The sequence below is a fragment of the Aspergillus melleus genome (assembly GCF_016097325.1).
Source record: "Aspergillus melleus strain CBS 546.65 chromosome Unknown contig1, whole genome shotgun sequence".
NCBI lineage: Eukaryota > Fungi > Ascomycota > Eurotiomycetes > Eurotiales > Aspergillaceae > Aspergillus > Aspergillus melleus.
Genome location: NW_025763370.1, coordinates 2,869,592 through 2,886,403, shown reverse-complemented (window position 1 = coordinate 2,886,403; position 16,812 = coordinate 2,869,592). Strand labels below are relative to the sequence as shown.

Sequence of the window (16,812 nt, the reverse complement as noted above, 5' to 3'; positions counted from 1 at the left end):
GAATTTCAGAAAAGAATAATCAAAACGGTCGGACCAGTTCAGTTCCCTCCCCCGAGTTAGTTACCGTAGGTTAGTTAACTAAGCGTCCGCCAGAGAAAGCACAGCCCGAAAGAAACAGAAGAAAATGAACAAAAAGACAGAAAAAAAAAAACCCCTCACTAGTTCCAAATCTAGTCTCCGAGCTAGAAGCCTCATCTTGTTAGAATGCAAAGTCAAACCCACGGCCACGCGGGCCATGAGGAGCTTATAGTTCATATCCTAAATCCTACGAGGTTTAGCCTGCCCGCCATACGTAAGACTCGAGATGGCAAAGTCCGGTCCAGAACGGAGTCGACTAGAACCGACCAGGGAAATGCAGATTTCCGTTGCCCTCCGTACGGAGATATCGAGATCGTTGCAAAGTTGCAGCCCAAACTCCTCCCAAGATTGAGCAAGGGAGGGGGAAGGTGGTGGCGTCGACAGCCAGCCCGACATGATTGATTTGCTTTTTGACCTGGCATTTTGGACATTTGGCTTTTTCTAGCAAAGAACTAAAGAGGACGAGGCACTGGTGAAACAGTTTGACCCTGGCTTTGGGCATCGCTGGTTGGCTGTGCCCAGGGTTTTTCCAGGGATTCACCGGCGGAACAGACCGGATCCGTGGAAAGAAAAGGGCTCTGCGTTCTGTCGTCGGCCTTCCATTTCTCTTCTGTACTCCGGAGTAGAGACAGACGGAGACTTGACAGGATGATATCTGGCCGATGCGAGTGGAGACCTGTGGTGCCACTTCATGACGTGACGGGCGACCCCTGGACTCCACCGCGGCAATTTCAGGAGATTTCGTTCTTCGATTTCTGATTAATTATCATTTCACTTGAACGTCATTCCAATCGATTCATATTAAAGCCGTAATGAAACAGAGGGGAAATTCAAATAAGTAATTTAACATCATTTGTGACAGAGAGACCATAGAAAGGGAAAGAAAAAAAAATATATCGTGAAATGAAGAGAAAATAGGACAAACCACCAATGCAACGCCCATAGAATAACCACTTGCTTCTTTTACATCGTCCTTTTCGTTTTCTATTATTTTCACTCCTCTTCTCCGTAAGGGCAGCGCCCCCAATCTAAGCAAAGTTATCCGTCCGATCAACCCAGATATCCTCCAGCTCGGCGAAGTTCTGGAAGTGCAGCGGTCGGTGCTGATCGTCGTAGAATCTCAGGGGCGTGTCGATCTTCACGTAAACCGGCCGCTTCTCGACGCTACCAAAGGAGCTGCCCATGAAACTATAGTTCCACACGTTGTCCTCTGGCACCAGGAAGTATCCGCGAATCTTGTCACTCAGCAGCAGCTGGCACTTCTCTCCCATGCTGGTCGAGAACCCTTGCGGCTGGTCAGACGTGGTATCCTTGTTCTCCGCCCCCCACTTGTACCCTTGCGGCGTCAGCCCCCACGCTGCCAGCGACACAGATCCCGGCGTGAACGAGACCGTCATCGTCACGGTCTTCTTGTCCCACGACGGGTGCTCGTTCATTAGTCGCGCGTGGTGCGTCACATCCGCCGCCGTCATGTACGGCGGCTCGTTGCCCGAGATCGTGTGGATCACTCCCAACGGCTCGAGGTTCTTGAGGTAGTCGTGCTGCGGCAGTTGGTGCGACAGCTGCACCTCGCGCGTGTTACCCACCTGCGGGATCATCACGATCGTGCGCACCTCCTTCACCTGCTCGTTGTCCGGCGGCGAGCTGCCGTACAGGTATCCCGCCACCTGCACCCGAAGATCCGCGATCGTGATGAACCGCTTGAGGATGTTCTTCGGCATGATGTACGTGTAGCCCTCGTCGCGGATCTCGTCCGACGAGATGTAGATGTTGTTGGCACGCGTGCGGAGGTTGGACGTGGCGATGGCCCGCGTGCGCCACTCCGTCTTCGACGCGAACGACTGCTGCTCGTACTGCGACGTGGTCGTCACGATTATGTCCTCGCCGCGCACGTTCTGCGTCTTCGTCGTCACGGCCGTGAGCTGCTTCTGCTCCTCCTGCTGCTTCTCGATCTCCGCCGCCTGCTGTCGCTGCAGGGACGGCGCACTGATCTCCATACCCAAGATGATGTCTCGCACTTCGCTGCTGGTCAGACTCTGCACGTTGACGTTGTTCTTCTTGCCATAGTCGTTCAGAATCAGGTCACGCAGCTGCACTTCGACCTTGATCCAGTCCTCGTCCGAAAGCGTGGGCCAGATGTGGTGCTCCTGCGTGATGACCGTCTTGTCGGGCCGGAGAATGATCTTGGCCTTGTCAATGTTCACGTGCAGCGCTCGCAGGATGAGGATCAGTCGGGAGAAGGCCGTGTAGGGCGAGATGGACTTCAGCCATTCGTCGTACAGGTTGAACAGAACCATCTGCGGCTCAGTCGCGCGCAGGATCATATCGGCGAGCTTCTCGACCTTCATGGCAGCCTGGAAGGGCAGCTGAAGTTCGGAGGCACGGATCGAAATGTTGGGGAAGTCCAGGAGATGGACCTCGAGAGGATCCAAAAGACCCTTCCGAGTGACAATCAGCTGCTTGGGTTGTTCTTCCACCGGCAGCGACCGGATCAGCGCCGCCACTTCTTCTGCCGTCTTCCATTTCGCCAATTGACCCAGACGCTTCTGTCCGGCCCAGACGCTAGTGTGGATGATCTTCAAAAACAGCTGACCGGTTCGCGGGTTGAAGATAAAGATGGCTCCGTTGATGGGCTTGGTCGTCAGATTACCTTCGAAGGTCTTGTGGATGGTGACACGGTAAACATTGGTGTCATCGATGAACAGTTGGATCTGCGGGCTGAAAAGCTCTGAGTAGTTCTGGGAGTTGAGGAACTCCTGGTTGCTCTCCGAAGCGTACAGCTGCAGACCCTTGCGGATACGTTCTCTCAGCACGTACAAGGCGGGGTTGGCCTTCATGATCTTTGCCATGGCCTGCTGCACCAGCGTCTTCAATCCGGGGAAGTACTGTCCGTATGCCGAGTAGAGGTTGTACGCGAGATCGACACCGATCATCAAACCAGTCGCCGAGGGGTAGATACTCATGCTGTCGGTGGTGTAGTCCAGGTACTTGGCACGAACATAACGCTCAATATCGTGAGAGTCGTAGTCACCGTATCTCAGCTGCACATCGAGCCAGAATTTGTTGGTCGTGGTGGGCTCGTAGACATCCTTGGTGTCGTACAGGAGCGAGGGCCGAGTCACGTTCCACTTGTTCGTTGCGAACAGAAGAATATCCGCACACGAGCTGTTCATCTTGTAAGACTTACGCGGGTGAATTGTTTCCTTCTGGACGGCCTCGATGCCCAGTTGCTCAAGTTCCTGGTCGAACACCTGGCACAGATCCATGACAACAGACTCGTGAATCTTCTGCCACAAATGGGCACGGAAGATCTGAATCAACGATATTTTCAAAGTAGGGATTTTACCGTGTAAGAAAATGCCCGTAAGATCTAACTGAACTTGGAACCCGACGTAGACGTTGGCACGGTTGATGGTCGGGGACCACCACAGAGTGAACCGACGGTTTGGAATTTGATTCAAACCAGATCTTTGAGCATTTGTGAGCTTTTTAAACTTCATGCTCTCCTCGAAGCCACTGGCACGTTCCCAGAATAGACCTTCCCATGAAGGAAAAGCTGTTGCTTTGAAGAGGGTGTGCTCAAGAATGGTCTCAACACCACCCAACGCCTGGATGACGTCAGTGCGGTAAGCGTTCAAATTCCACAATTTACCATCGTGACGCTGACTGGTCCACCAGAAGGGGTTGCTCTTCATCAACTGGTACTGCTTGAATTCCGCACGCAGACGGAATCCCTTGTCGAAGCTGAGCGTGCTGCGGTCCTTCTGGAAGAGGGTGTTGATACGCGGGAGACCGCGGTCCCAGCTGTCCTCCAGATCCTCGAGCGTCAGGCGGCGGTTCTGCTGCTGGGCCTCCTGTCGCTTCTGCGAGTACTCCATCCACACGCGCTGTGAATCGATAAATTCCGCCTCCCAGGGGATGATGTAACGGAAGATGTTGGGGATCAGAGTCTCCTCGTCATGTGACATACCCGCCCGGAAGTGGGTAATACCGGTGTCGGTCTGCTTCGACCACCGCTTGTCGCTGGCGGGGATGAGAATGTGGGATCCGGAGATCATACCAAGACCTCCCAGTTCCTTGGGCGTGTAGAAGACAGCAGGAGGGAAACGGGAAGGCATCTTGGAGTTCAGACCGATCTTGACACGGGTCTGAATCTTGGTCTCACATTTGACGATCGTGTCCAGGAGGTTGACGGTCGAGACCGCGGCTTCACGGTAGTATGTGAAGAGTGCGATCAAAGCCGTGTTCCACTTATTTGCGATCTTGGTGAAGGTGGTCGAACCCGACGACATGAGGATCTGACGGATGCGGTTGTTGAACTTCTGGATGTCCTCCTCGGTGACCTGCAGGAAAGCATGGGCGGTGCGCTCCTTGGTAGCATTGTCGACCAGAGACCAGACGCTGTCCTTGACCGAGAACTCTTCGTTCAGGTTACGGTTCTTGGGGAGAATGCGGACCTCGAAGCCGGACATGGAAAACAGAAGGTTGGGGTTGTCCTTGCTGTAGACGCTGGCAAAAGTATCGTCCCAATCGATCGTGGTAATCGACCTGGGCAGCCGGTTCTTCAAATCCCAGAATACGGCACGACCCAGGTTCACATCGTGTCGCATCAAGCGCATTCGGCAATCTCGGGGCCAGCACTTCTTATTCTTGTATCCAATAACGTTTTCGAAATTGGGGTCGGGGTTCTCGGTCAAGAAACGCTGGATCAGGTCCCTCGAGTCATCCGCCGAAAATCGGAAGAAAACCCAGATCTTGTCGACGTAGCGAGTGTACAGACGAATGGGGTGTCGGGTCTCCGTAGCGCGGTCCCGGAACTGCAGGAAGTCATTGGGGCTCTGGGGGGGACCGGCCATCTCACTGGCTCTCTGCAATCCAAGCAGAAGCAGATCGATCATCAGACCGTAGAACTGGAACACGAAACCGGAGAACTGAAGACCACGGATCAATCCGTAGCTGTTCGTGTGATTCATATCCTTGTAGCTGAGCTGCACGTTGTTCTTGGACGTGATGTAATCAGCCAAGTTGTGGTCCATGATCAGACGCAGCAGACGGTTCAGCAAGGTCAGATCGATCTTCTCGTACACCTTGGACAGTTCCGTCTCGATCATCACGTTCGTCTCGCCTTCGGACGTCTCCCAGACATTGGACAGGTTGTTGATTCCCTGCGCCCACTTGTAAGTGAGAAGAGGGGGCACTTCGGAATCCGACGGCTTGATCCAGGCAGGGAAGAGATGGCGCTGCTCCGCCTGGTACCACAGGTACTGGTCCAGATAGGCGTCGGTGATCTTCTCAATAGGCTCGATGTCGTACACGGGGTTGATGTTGTTGTAGTTGTCGTTCATATCGATACCCACTTCCTTGAAAGCTCGCTGGGTCAAGAGGAAACGCTTGATACGGGCCAGCGTGGTACCCGGAGAGTCGTACGCCTGCTCGATAAGCGCCAACTCTTCTCTCTGGCTCTGGTTAAGTCGGCCCTTCACAGAGTAGGCTTCACGAAGACGTTCCAGTGCCAGGATCAAAATCTTGGTATCGTGTTTGTAAGAAACACTAGGGAAGGGGATGGGCGAGAACTTGCGAGATTCCAACCAATGCACCATGGTGGTGTAAATGGCCACAGCCTCTTCAGACGACACGTACGGACCGTCCTTCAAGTAGTTGTGCTGTCTTTCTTGCTCAGCCTTGAGCCAGAGTCGAGTCAGTCGACCCAAGTTCTTCTTCGCCACCGTCTTGTCCACCGTCGCACCACGGCGGATACGCTCACGGTTGTAGTGGGCGACGGAAATCCACCAGTCAGCCTTGCTCTTGACGTAACGCAAGATAATGTTCTCGATCGGCGCCGGAAGACCAGGCACCTTCCAGGGAATGTTACTTTTCCAGCATCGCCATGCCTCCGACAGATGTTGGAGCACGGTGTTGACCTTGTTCTGCTTGATACCCTCGGGCATCATATCCATGAGATCGGCCATGACCGAAGCGCGCAGTTCCAGATCAAAGTGGGACTCCACACGTTGCTTGGTCACAGTCTTGGCAACACCCTTGCTGTGACGACCCTCGAACTGACGAGACAGCAGGTTTCCAAGCCATCTCTCGAGCAAGGGGATGATACCACGCATGAAGAACAGCCAGACACGCCAGGCAGGCGCCCAGAAACCGCATCCGGGACCTTTACCAACGGGGCCGGAGTTGAAGCGGTAGTAGATCAAATGCTTCAAGTCCTTGCACGAACGGATCTGGTGCATCAGCTTGTACTTGTAACGGTACATACCAGTCAGCTGTCCGACGTGGTTGAAAGCGTAAAGGATACCGTCAGCCAGTTGGAAGGCATCGATGTTACCAAGGCGGTATTGCACTTGCGCATCGACGATCAATTTCGTCAGACGCAAGATTTCTCGCATGAGGTGGAAGGCGTTTCCGAAACGAGACTTCTTTCGCTCCTTGGTTGTCAACGTCTTGACGGGCTTCAAGTTGAAGTTGTAGTCCAGATGGAGGTAGGTCAAGTTCTTGCGGTGGATAAGCAAGTTGAGCATGTTGAAACCCTGGCGGCAGACCTGCAATCCAGCTTCCACCCAGTCGATGGTTGTCTGTTGGAAGAACTTGGTCGACTTTAGCGTCTTCAGCAGGTTCTGCTTGCTCTGAGCCTTGGGCTTCTTCTTGTGCAGCTCGTTCAAGACGTAGGTCTTCAGGAGCTTCTGGTAGGACACGCGGACCTTGACGGGCTGACCCTGCGGGCAGTGCTCCAAGTACCACTGCTTCACTAGCGGCACATCCTGGGCGCGAACCATCTTTCCGGAACGCTTGTTGAAGGGATGAGGGGCCCACCAGAGGGCAATGGCGGAAGCTGTTTCGGGGGTGTAGAGTTCCTCGTCGGCAAAGAAAGGCTGGGCCTCCGGCGGCAGCTCGAAGTCGTCCTCACCATCGGAGCCAAAGATCTCATCCTCATGGCTCACGGTGATGTTCTTGGGGGCGACAGATCGGGAAGAAATCGGATTAATTACAGGGTCGAAGTAGAAGGCGGGGAGATTAGGGTCTTCGGTGCGGACATATACAACTTGAGGATGCGAGTACCAAGAAAGCTTGACACTTCTCGGGAGGGTATTATACAGGAAAGGATATGCGACTCTGTACTCGGTTCGAATGGGAGCGCGGAAGATGATACGGTCGATGGCGTTGAATTCACTGAAGTCCTCGTCATTGGGGTCGATGTCCTTGTAAAGAGGCTCGAAGCGGGGACCACCGGGGATGGCAACATTCAGGGCCTTGGCCGTGAAGAAACTGTTCAGGTCGAACATGTGGAAGTAATTCTGGTCGACAGTGTCGCTGAGCAGCTGGTGACTTAGTCGGTAGAGCGTCGCCATCTGCGGCAGCGTCAAATTCCACTTCTTGTAACTCGGCCCATTGACATGGGGTGTGTCCAGGAGCGGACGCTGCTCATAGAGCCATTCATAGACCGGGCCATCTTCAGCCTCGTCGAGCTCCATCTGAATCGGCTCCAGCGGCTCCACGTCTTCGATATTTTCCGACCACGAAAGCGGAGGCTCCTCGTCATCAAAAGGCGGGAAGCGCATACGCTTGAAATGTCTCCGATCACTCTTTTCTCGTCGCATGCACACCCACATGGTGGCCCACTGGGCATGGAAGACCGGCTCGATGACTCTCGGAGTCTCGTTGACCAGCGTGAGACAGCCGTTCACATGGTAAAGGACTTTGACATCTTTCGCCGACTCCCACGGCATGGGCATGTTCTCCAGCAGCTTCAGAACGGCATGGGGCATGAATTTCAGCGCGCCCAAGTAGCTACGCTTCTCGTTGCTGAATTTCTTCTGCGACACGTCACCGATGTCCCGAACGATCTTCCGCAGATGCTCGGGCGGCATATCAGCCTTCTGGGTTTCGACAAAGCCACCCTTGCGCTTCTCTCCAAACCGGTTGCGTTGCGTGCGCAGCCAATCATTCTTCTTTTGGGCAAATTTCGCGACAGTCGGGTCCGCCGGTGGTTGGTAACCGGGCGGCGGCGGCGCCAGAGGCATCGAAGGCGGTGCCGCTGCACCCCAGCCCGGGGGCGGGGGAGGAGGCAACGATGCCATGATGAATAACTGATGTATCGGAGGAGGGGAGGGGGGAGGATCTCTATCTCTCGAGTCGACGTTGATGCTGAGTCCAAGTCGCGTCAGAGATTCACGTCGGGAAAGATCATCAAGGGTCGCGCGAGTTCATCGGCCAATGGGACCCAAGACGTCCGAAAAAAGGGCGTGGAGTAGATAACGGGGGAGAGAAATAAAACAATGACAACCCCGACGAAAGAAAAACGACAGACCAAAACCAACACCGAGATGAAGCCCCTTCGCAATGATGGGTGATAAGGCCCTTCACCTTGGGCAAGTTCGACAAGCTTGAAAAGAGGTGGCGGCTCTGGTCGGACCGACGCTAGCCGCATTTGGGTTAGCGCACTCTCGCCAAATTGGCGCTAGCGCGGCAAACCCACACAAAGTCCAGAATGCCTGAGAGCAGAAATCTACGAGGTTAACGACGACAACCGACGACCGCCGCCGCCAAACTTCTTGACCACCGACGTTGAGGTTCAAGGACAATCAAAATGGCGAACAACAGATTGCAATACGTGAGTTTTTCTGGAGGAATTTTCGTCCATTAAATGAAGCCCAAAGAACTAACCATTGATTTTTGAATTTGTAGCGCCGCCGGAACCCGTACGTTGAGAAATTTTTCCCTATACCCTGAATACCTTCGTTTTCACCACGTCTTGTCGCTACGATTCTACGACATTGTTCGTTCGATTTCTAGAGCGACAGGGATCTTTTCAGTTTCACCTCTGGACTTTTTGATCAGGATATTGACGGAATCTCTTTTTCGTCTATAGGTACAACACGCGGTCCAACAAGGTTCGCATCGTCAAGACCCCTGGCGGTGAGCTCCGGTACCTTCACATCAAGAAGAAGGGTACTGCTCCCAAGTGCGGTGACTGCGGCATCAAGCTCCCCGGTGTGAGTGCTCCCGGTTGATTTTGGTTTTTTCCCCGTCGAGTGAGGTCTTGGTGCGAGTGTGTGTGTGGAACGGGTCCGACCCAACCGATCCTCTGGAGGGGGTCAACTGGACGAAAGCGACGGCCAACAGAGGAATGGAACCCGGGAGGAAAAGACGACACCACACCGCGAACACCGACCTCGTCTCGAAATTCCATCGAACCTCTTGACACAGAGACTGACGAGCTTCTCTACCTGCTCTACAGATCCCCGCCCTTCGTCCCCGGGAGTACTCTCAGATTTCTCGCCCCAAGAAGAACGTCAGCCGTGCCTACGGTGGATCCCGCTGCGCTGGCTGCGTCAAGGACCGCATCGTCCGTGCTTTCCTGATCGAGGAGCAGAAGATCGTCAAGAAGGTTCTCAAGGAGTCTCAGGAGAAGGCTGCTAAGCGCTAAATGCGTTGTGAAATTTGAGAAAGAAAGGAGAATACCTTATTACGGATGATCGGTGTTTGTTCTTTAAAGTGGGAAGCGAAAATGGGAAATTAAAAGAAATTTTTTCAATGCCCGGTTCATGGTTCTCTTTTTCTTTAGAAAGTAAGGTGAACGAAGACGGCGGCTTAGCACGACAATTTTACTATTTCCCGGTCGTGGCTCAATGAATTTTCTTACTCTTCATGATCTTGAGGTGGTCTAGTTAATTTGTTGTGATAGTAGTACGGAGTATGGAGTAGATGAGGCCTTCTGTCTCCTCCGTTCTGTCTACCCCATGCCAGACGCGGGGCATTCAGGAGAATGGAGGGGCGATAAACTGACCCTAGTCAAATCCATGACGATGACGATAGGCTGCTGGCTTGGGCGTGAAACCGTCCCTTCAGCATCTATCGTGCCCGTTCCGTCTAGACCCGAGTTGACTCAATTCACATGGCTGAATTGCATCAATGTCGACGTCGAATCGCGTCGTCATCATCAACCATGCCCAGACAACATTGCATACATGCCCTTGACACGACCAGCCCTGTCTACTATCCACCATACCATTGATCACCTCGTCAAGTTACCTCCCCAATCCCTCATCCCCATGCCTTCCAGACCTGCAATGCAATGCACCATCAGTCTCACGACCGACGTTCTAGCCCTTGTAGAAGCGCCCAAAGGCACAAGATCCAAGACCCAGAAACCAAGTCATCTATCTCTATCTCACCGGTCCACGTCTCAGTCTTCTATCTGCCTTCCTGCCTGTCTGCCTGCCCATCCGTCCCTGTGATTTCGATATTAACATTAACAAACTACCATGCACTTTAACACCATAATATAAAATTAGTCTGTCCATTGGCTACAGTCCTAGTATACAACCACCGCTGCCAAGTAGGTATTCCATCTACCAAGGAGAAGTGCATACGACATACGACCTACGCATATAGTATACGCATATAGCATAATATGGAAGTTATATATAACTACACCGAGTCAAGCACGCACACACATACCTACATATAATACGTAGCCAGACACAGACCAACGCCCCCATATCCTTAACGAAGTATATATATATTGCACTGCATACACGGCTCCGTCTACTTCCCACCTTCCTGTCTACCTTGGCACCTATGCAATTAGATACCTACGTATAGGGTCGACTCATGTCTCCTTGGTGGCCAGCACAGCAGACACGGCAGAACACAGCACAACGCGGGACGGCTCAGCACGGCATAGACAATAGGCATATAGCACCTAGCCTTTAGCACCTAGGAGGTCGGTATGAGTGGCTTCGATATATTGGTAACTATCTACACCGTAGTTACATAGCAGGTTAGCAGGTAGGTACCTACATACTTCGTATGTACAGTATATGCTAATCCGTAAGCCCAAGCCTAACCCAGAGAGGAAAGAGACGTCAGAACCAGAGGAAAGAAAACAACAACCTATACATAGAAAAAGAACGCATTTTGGCCAGGGCCTAGCCAGACGCATGATCAGGAAAGAAACACAGAGGTACCGGTCTTAGTTCTCATCTGATCTAGGACTTCTGTCTTCCCAAATGTTTACTTTTTCTCGCTTTTCTTTCCGGTATTTTTTCTGTTGGGAAGGATAGATAGTAGAAGGAAGCCAAAGTGAAACACGAGAAGCATCTACTAAAACTAAATTGGCCTAATATCAAGGCAACTGTACTAAGTTTCCGCGGACTAAGAAGACGACTAATTTATTTTATTATGTTTTCGGTACAGCCGAGATATGCAGAGCAACAATAAGAGGGTGAGCGAAAGCCAAGCCTGTCTCATATTGTCTATGTCTGGATCTATCCTACTATCTGTATGTACTTAGTTAATCCAGGGTGTAATCGGTTTTATTCTCAATCCCCAATTCTGGCCTGCTTCTGTATGTACAGGACTTTCTTTAGCCCAGCTAGTTTAGATAGTCTTATCTAGCCCGAGACGGTGAAAGAGACTCAGTCAGAGTGAGATCCAGACCAGACCAACCCCATGTTTTCTTTTTCATCTGCCCGGTGCCTTGTGTCCCTTGATTTTATTTCTTTTCTTTTTCGTGCTTGCCGCGCCCCTCCCCCCTTTTAGTCTTGGTCTTGGTCTTGGTCTGGTTGTCTTGGACCAGCGAGTCCTTCGTGCAGGCAGGGTAAAGTAACCAAGTCAGGGTCCTAGTAGTAACCAAGATCCTGTGAGTATCTGACAGAGTAGCATACTTCTCCCTTCAACTTCTCTTTTCGGCTGGCTACAGACATCAGCCAGCTATCCGGCTTCCCACGCCCGCGGCCGTGGATGGAGATGTGCATAATGAAGAAACTTCCACCACCCCGCGTACCTGGTTGACGCTCAACAATCCCAGCGCGGTGCAATCAAAATCGAGATCAGGAATGGGTGAGATTAGCTCGGACGAATAGGTACCTTTCTTTTTTCCTTCCTTCCTGACTTGCGTACGTATGTAGTTACTGTAATAGCTCCCCCTCGCCCCCTCCTCTCTCCCCACCCCTCCTTCAAGTTAGTGGCAAGGCCAGACACCGACAGACGAGACGAGAAGGAATGGCATCATGTACGACATGGGCTGGAACATGGAAGAACAGCTCTGTGATACCCTCCTCCTACCACCCTACCCTACCTCGCGTACATACATACATACCTAGCCGCTCAGTGTCTCGCTGCCATTGGTGTTGTTAACCCTCCGGCAAAGGCAATTATGCTGTGTAAGTATTTCTGTCGGCATCGAGATAGCGAGCTTTTTCGTTTTCGTTTTCTTTTCTTTTTTTTTTTTTTTCTGTATCCCGTGCTTACGTAGATATTGCGTCTATCCTGTCCTGTCCTGTCCTGTCATATCCCGTCTTATGGTGACAGGGCCTATCTTTTGGTGGTGTTGTAGTTGGTTACGGAGCAGGTGGTTGGTGCATATCTAGGTACGCATATGTTTAATTAGTGCATACATACGTAGCGTACTGTGTATGCAAGCTGTGTCCAAGGACCACGGAACAAGAACAAGCAGGCAGTGCATTGCGCAGCGTCGTGTTCGTCCCTCTGGTTAGATAGTCTGTGGATGTGACAGCCAGCACGACCCTAAGAGGGGGTAAGACAGGGAAGAGAGCAGGTAAAAAAGAGTGTAGCCATTGAAAGGGAAAATGCAGATATCCAGAGATCTGTGCTCTGCATCCGCACCTCCCAACCCTGCCACTACCCATAATCCAGAGGAGGGGAAGAGCAACTAGGCAAAGTATGTAAGAAAGTACTAGACGGTACCTTTGACATGACACCGAAGAAGTTGACAGGTTGGCGCCGACAAATCGCGCGAAGGATGTACATCCCAGCCGGAATGTCAGTGCATCAGGAATGGCCTGCAGCTGACGTGGGACAGGATGGGCTGGAATGCCATTCATTGTTCTATTCGGTTGCGAAAGGGACTGCGAGTCTGCTGTACAGTAGATCGTGTTTATTTTTATTTAATTTTTTAGGATTTTATTTCTTCTAGTGTCGGGATTCGGGTGGTGGATCCTGTCGGCTAGGCCTTTTTTTTTTCCACCTCAGGTTCTTCTTTGTGAATGTTGTGGCGGCTATCTCTGTTAATTTGCCCCTGGATCTTATTCACTAGATTCGGTTGCTACTGTAGCGCCTTTCTGCTAGAGTCATAGGGAATTCTTATATACAATAATCGAAAGGGCATCACTCACCGAAATCGGATCAAGTAACTAATACCTAGGTAGTAGGAAGGAAACACGACATCTGAATAATATCCCCGTCTTCTGACACAACCAAAACCAAACCAAAAAACCACTCACCACAGTAAACGCGATAAGAAGACGAGATGCAAATACCTCTGTAACCCACAACCGGAACCACATGTACCAGGTCCATGACCTGCCGGGTCCGGTTCCTGCCGCCATCCATGCTCCTGCGAAGCGGTGAAGAAAGGACTGACTGACGTCTCCCTTGTTTCCAGTCCCTGTCATATTATCGTATATTTCGTCGACGTTATTAATTTGATTTAATTAACTCTTACGGAGTAGCTAGGTATACTGTTGTGGTTACCTCCCCGGCTACTTCCTGTACCTAGAACTAACTCCGCAGAAAATCAGTAAGTACGTATGTACAGTAAAGTAGGTAGGTCAATGGCGTCTCAACAACCCCAAAAGAGAAAGAGAAAGAAAAGAAAAGAAGGAAGCACAAAGATTTCAATCCCGTCCAGCAAGCCTCCCCGGGAACGAAAAGCCGACGTGATACCAGCCTCAAGCGCTACCGTGAGGACACCCAATCCCGGGCGACGATGATTTCATAATATCCGGTTTCATTAATTTGCTCAACCAGCAGAAACAGGATAAAGAATGGAGGGGAAAAAAAGTCCTTTGTCAAATAAGGTCCGACCCTAGACTAGCCGGAGACAATGGGGGTGTTGGTGTTGGTGTTGCAAGCAAGCAAGGTCTTGGCCTGAGGTCGGATCTATCCATAATGCGCTATCCACATCGACCTGCAGAGAAAGGTGACACATTCGTGACATTTGAGGTATAGCGGCAACAGAAGAAAAAGAAAAAACAGAGGCAAAAAAAGGCAGCCAGAAGGCAACGAGGCAGTAATCAGTCATGCGCTTGGTTGGATTGGGGGGAGGCGAAAAAGGGAAATGGTTCAAAGTCTAGGTAGTGACTGGATAGAAGTACGTACAAGTCATGAAGTAATCTATTTACGACGTGGGGATTGGGGAGGCGGGTGGGGATTGGCATATCGAAGTGTTAGATAGATCGATGTTGAGCTGTGTGCATGTGGGATATGCTACTCTACTGTATGTAACTACAGTACTTGGCTAACTAACTAGTACCATCCCCAGGCGGAGCCCGTCATGTGGTGATCTACTAATTAACGCGACTCAGTAGATGCCTGCCAGGGAAGGACGGCGCTAACCTCCTAGCTAACGATGTAGCTAAAGCTGTCATGTCTTCTCGGGGAGCTTTCTAGGTACAGGTGCAGGTGCATCTCCAGCCATACCTACATACATAGTACTACTTCCCTCTCTTCCTGTCTCGTTCTGGCGTTGCCGTCGCAGGCCCCAGTCCGGGGTAAAGTCACCCACGAATCGACACAACGAGAAAGCATACACCGACCAGACCGAAAGGAATTAGCTTTGGCAAGCATCAACCCGGAAGCTTAGCGAGGTCAACTCAAACGCAAGTGCATTCCGGCGTCCGCATCAAAATTAGACACTCGGCACGGCCCGTTTGAAGTCTGGAAGGGTCACAGAGTCGTACTTTTGCCGCTCTCCTTCTCCCCGTCACACTACTGTCGACTTTGAGACGATCACCTGCGCCATTTCCAACCGTCGATCCGAGGAGAAAGGCCTTTGAGGTTTTTTTCTGGGCATTCGGCCAATCGATGCATCGTGGTGAAGAGAAAACAACCCACAGATGATGAAGAACGGTCTGTTTCTACATGACAGGGATTCTTAACCCGCTGAGGAATTTGACAGGGAAGAAAGGGCGGCGAAGGGGCAAAAGAAAAGAACTAATGTGGAGAGGAAGGTAGTATGAAACACTGATGCACTGTAGGCCGTAGGAGATGCTTTGAATGGCGCCAGATTTCTAATCGTGCGTTTTATTGACCAGTAAGTGAGTCTCTACACCGGAGTACAGAATCATACGAGCCTTCCCTAAAAGAGCGGGATACTGTCATGACATAAAGTGTACCTATCTACGGAGTACACAGGAGTGGGATGGCGATGATCACTGACCTGCCAGCCTTACAAAGTACATACTCACGGGACTAGATTAAATTGGATTGACCCCGTAAACCATGCCATTCAGATGGTTCAGACAGTCGACCCACTCCAAGGAGGTTGCATCTACCGGGGTAGGCAAAAAAAGAAAGACTAGTATCGGGAGGCGGACGAAGGAGGGGGGAAAAGAAATGAGAATCAGAGGGACAGAGCATGACGCCGTCTTCCTCGTCCTGCAGAACTAGTCTACCGCGCAACGTGAGCTGGTTGGAGGCAATTGTTGGCGCATATCCTATCAGCTCCGGGGAACCGCTCTACTAGTCTAAGGTAGTATCAGTAGTTGCATGCAGTACACAGGCAGACAACGCCGTAGCGCACCCTCCTATCCCATTGGCACATCAGCCCTCCTTCTCGGCCCTCTCATCGTGACGCCGACCCGCTTGGCATTGCTGGTAGCGTCGTCAGTTGCAGGCTGTCAATCTACTTGACGGGTGGGTTAATTGCATTTTGCTGAACACTCGAAAAAGAAATTCTGGGGGGTGGTTTTCTGCACCAGAGTGGGAACAGCCAACAGGACAGACAAGGGAAAAAGAAAAGAAAAATTGGGACCTTTGGCATCAGCGCTTCTTCCTTCATCGGAAGGAGTTCGAGCTCGTGGAGATGGAGTGGTCCGATCCGGAGCTCACCGTATCTTCGGGAATTCCTGCGAAGAGTTTGCGGATGATTCTGGAGATTGGAAATCTAGAGAAGCTGAAGGACGTGAAGATGAGTATTTTCTTTTCTTTTTTTCCTGTGGTAGTTTATTTTGCTCACTTGCGTGATTCCTCGCTAGGGATGGTAAATCTGCCGGTAGACGAACCCTCTCAAGAGAGAGATTATGACGGGAGACCTTATCTTTTCCTTACTTTTCTTCTAATTCCCTCTCTCCAACCCCAAATTAAGCTAGGAGAATAGAATGGGATTGCCGTGGTACACAATAGTATGGTAGTATGGATACACAATGGGAGATCGCATAATGAAAGACCAACCCCCGGTTCTCTGCCTCTGCCCAATTAGGTAGTAGTCCACTATCCTGATTCATTTGTCATGAAGGTGCAGAAATTGGCGCTGGCGTCCGAAGAAACCCCAATGGCCAGATTCCAGACGTTGGTGGGTAATACGAACCATCACGACAGATGTCATCCAAGGTCGGCTAGAGAAAGAAGGTCCTATTGGTAACCGTTGTTTTTGCTTTTTTCCGTGCCATTTTTTTTTTTTTTTTTCAATATCTTCGGTACTGTAGATAGGCTATGTGTGTACATACATACGGAGTACATATGTACAGTAAGTAGCAGAAAATAGTGAGGCAGTAGTGATACTGCGTATAGGACAGCTGAAGGGCGGCACGTTTTCCCATCGAATCGGCTGCGAGTGATCGCTCAGGACTAACGTAGGTCAAGGTCGCAAGCTGGGTGCATCTGTCAACACGTCGAAATTTCGGGGCAGAGGTCTAGAAGGAGTTAGGTGTGCTAGATAGATGAACCAGGACAGCGGACTAGAACAGATCAAATCCTTGG

General features: G+C 51.2%; 2 protein-coding genes across 2 annotated transcripts; one reads left to right on the top strand and one right to left on the bottom strand.

Annotated features, from left to right (window-relative positions):
* Positions 1-1,106: 1,106 nt before the first annotated feature.
* Positions 1,107-8,165, bottom strand: prp8 (U4/U6-U5 snRNP complex subunit PRP8; the record flags this gene model as incomplete). The annotated part of the gene is made up of 1 exon (XM_046082658.1): positions 1,107-8,165. One exon carries the CDS (start codon positions 8,163-8,165, stop codon positions 1,107-1,109), a length of 7,059 nt encoding a protein of 2,352 aa, XP_045938615.1.
* A 509-nt stretch (positions 8,166-8,674) lies between these two features.
* Positions 8,675-9,514, top strand: RPL34B (60S ribosomal protein eL34; the record flags this gene model as incomplete). The annotated part of the gene is made up of 4 exons (XM_046082657.1): positions 8,675-8,698; positions 8,773-8,786; positions 8,957-9,080; positions 9,326-9,514. The coding sequence occupies 4 exons, from the start codon at positions 8,675-8,677 to the stop codon at positions 9,512-9,514; spliced, it is 351 nt and encodes a 116-aa protein (XP_045938614.1).
* Between the last annotated feature and the right edge of the window lie 7,298 nt (positions 9,515-16,812).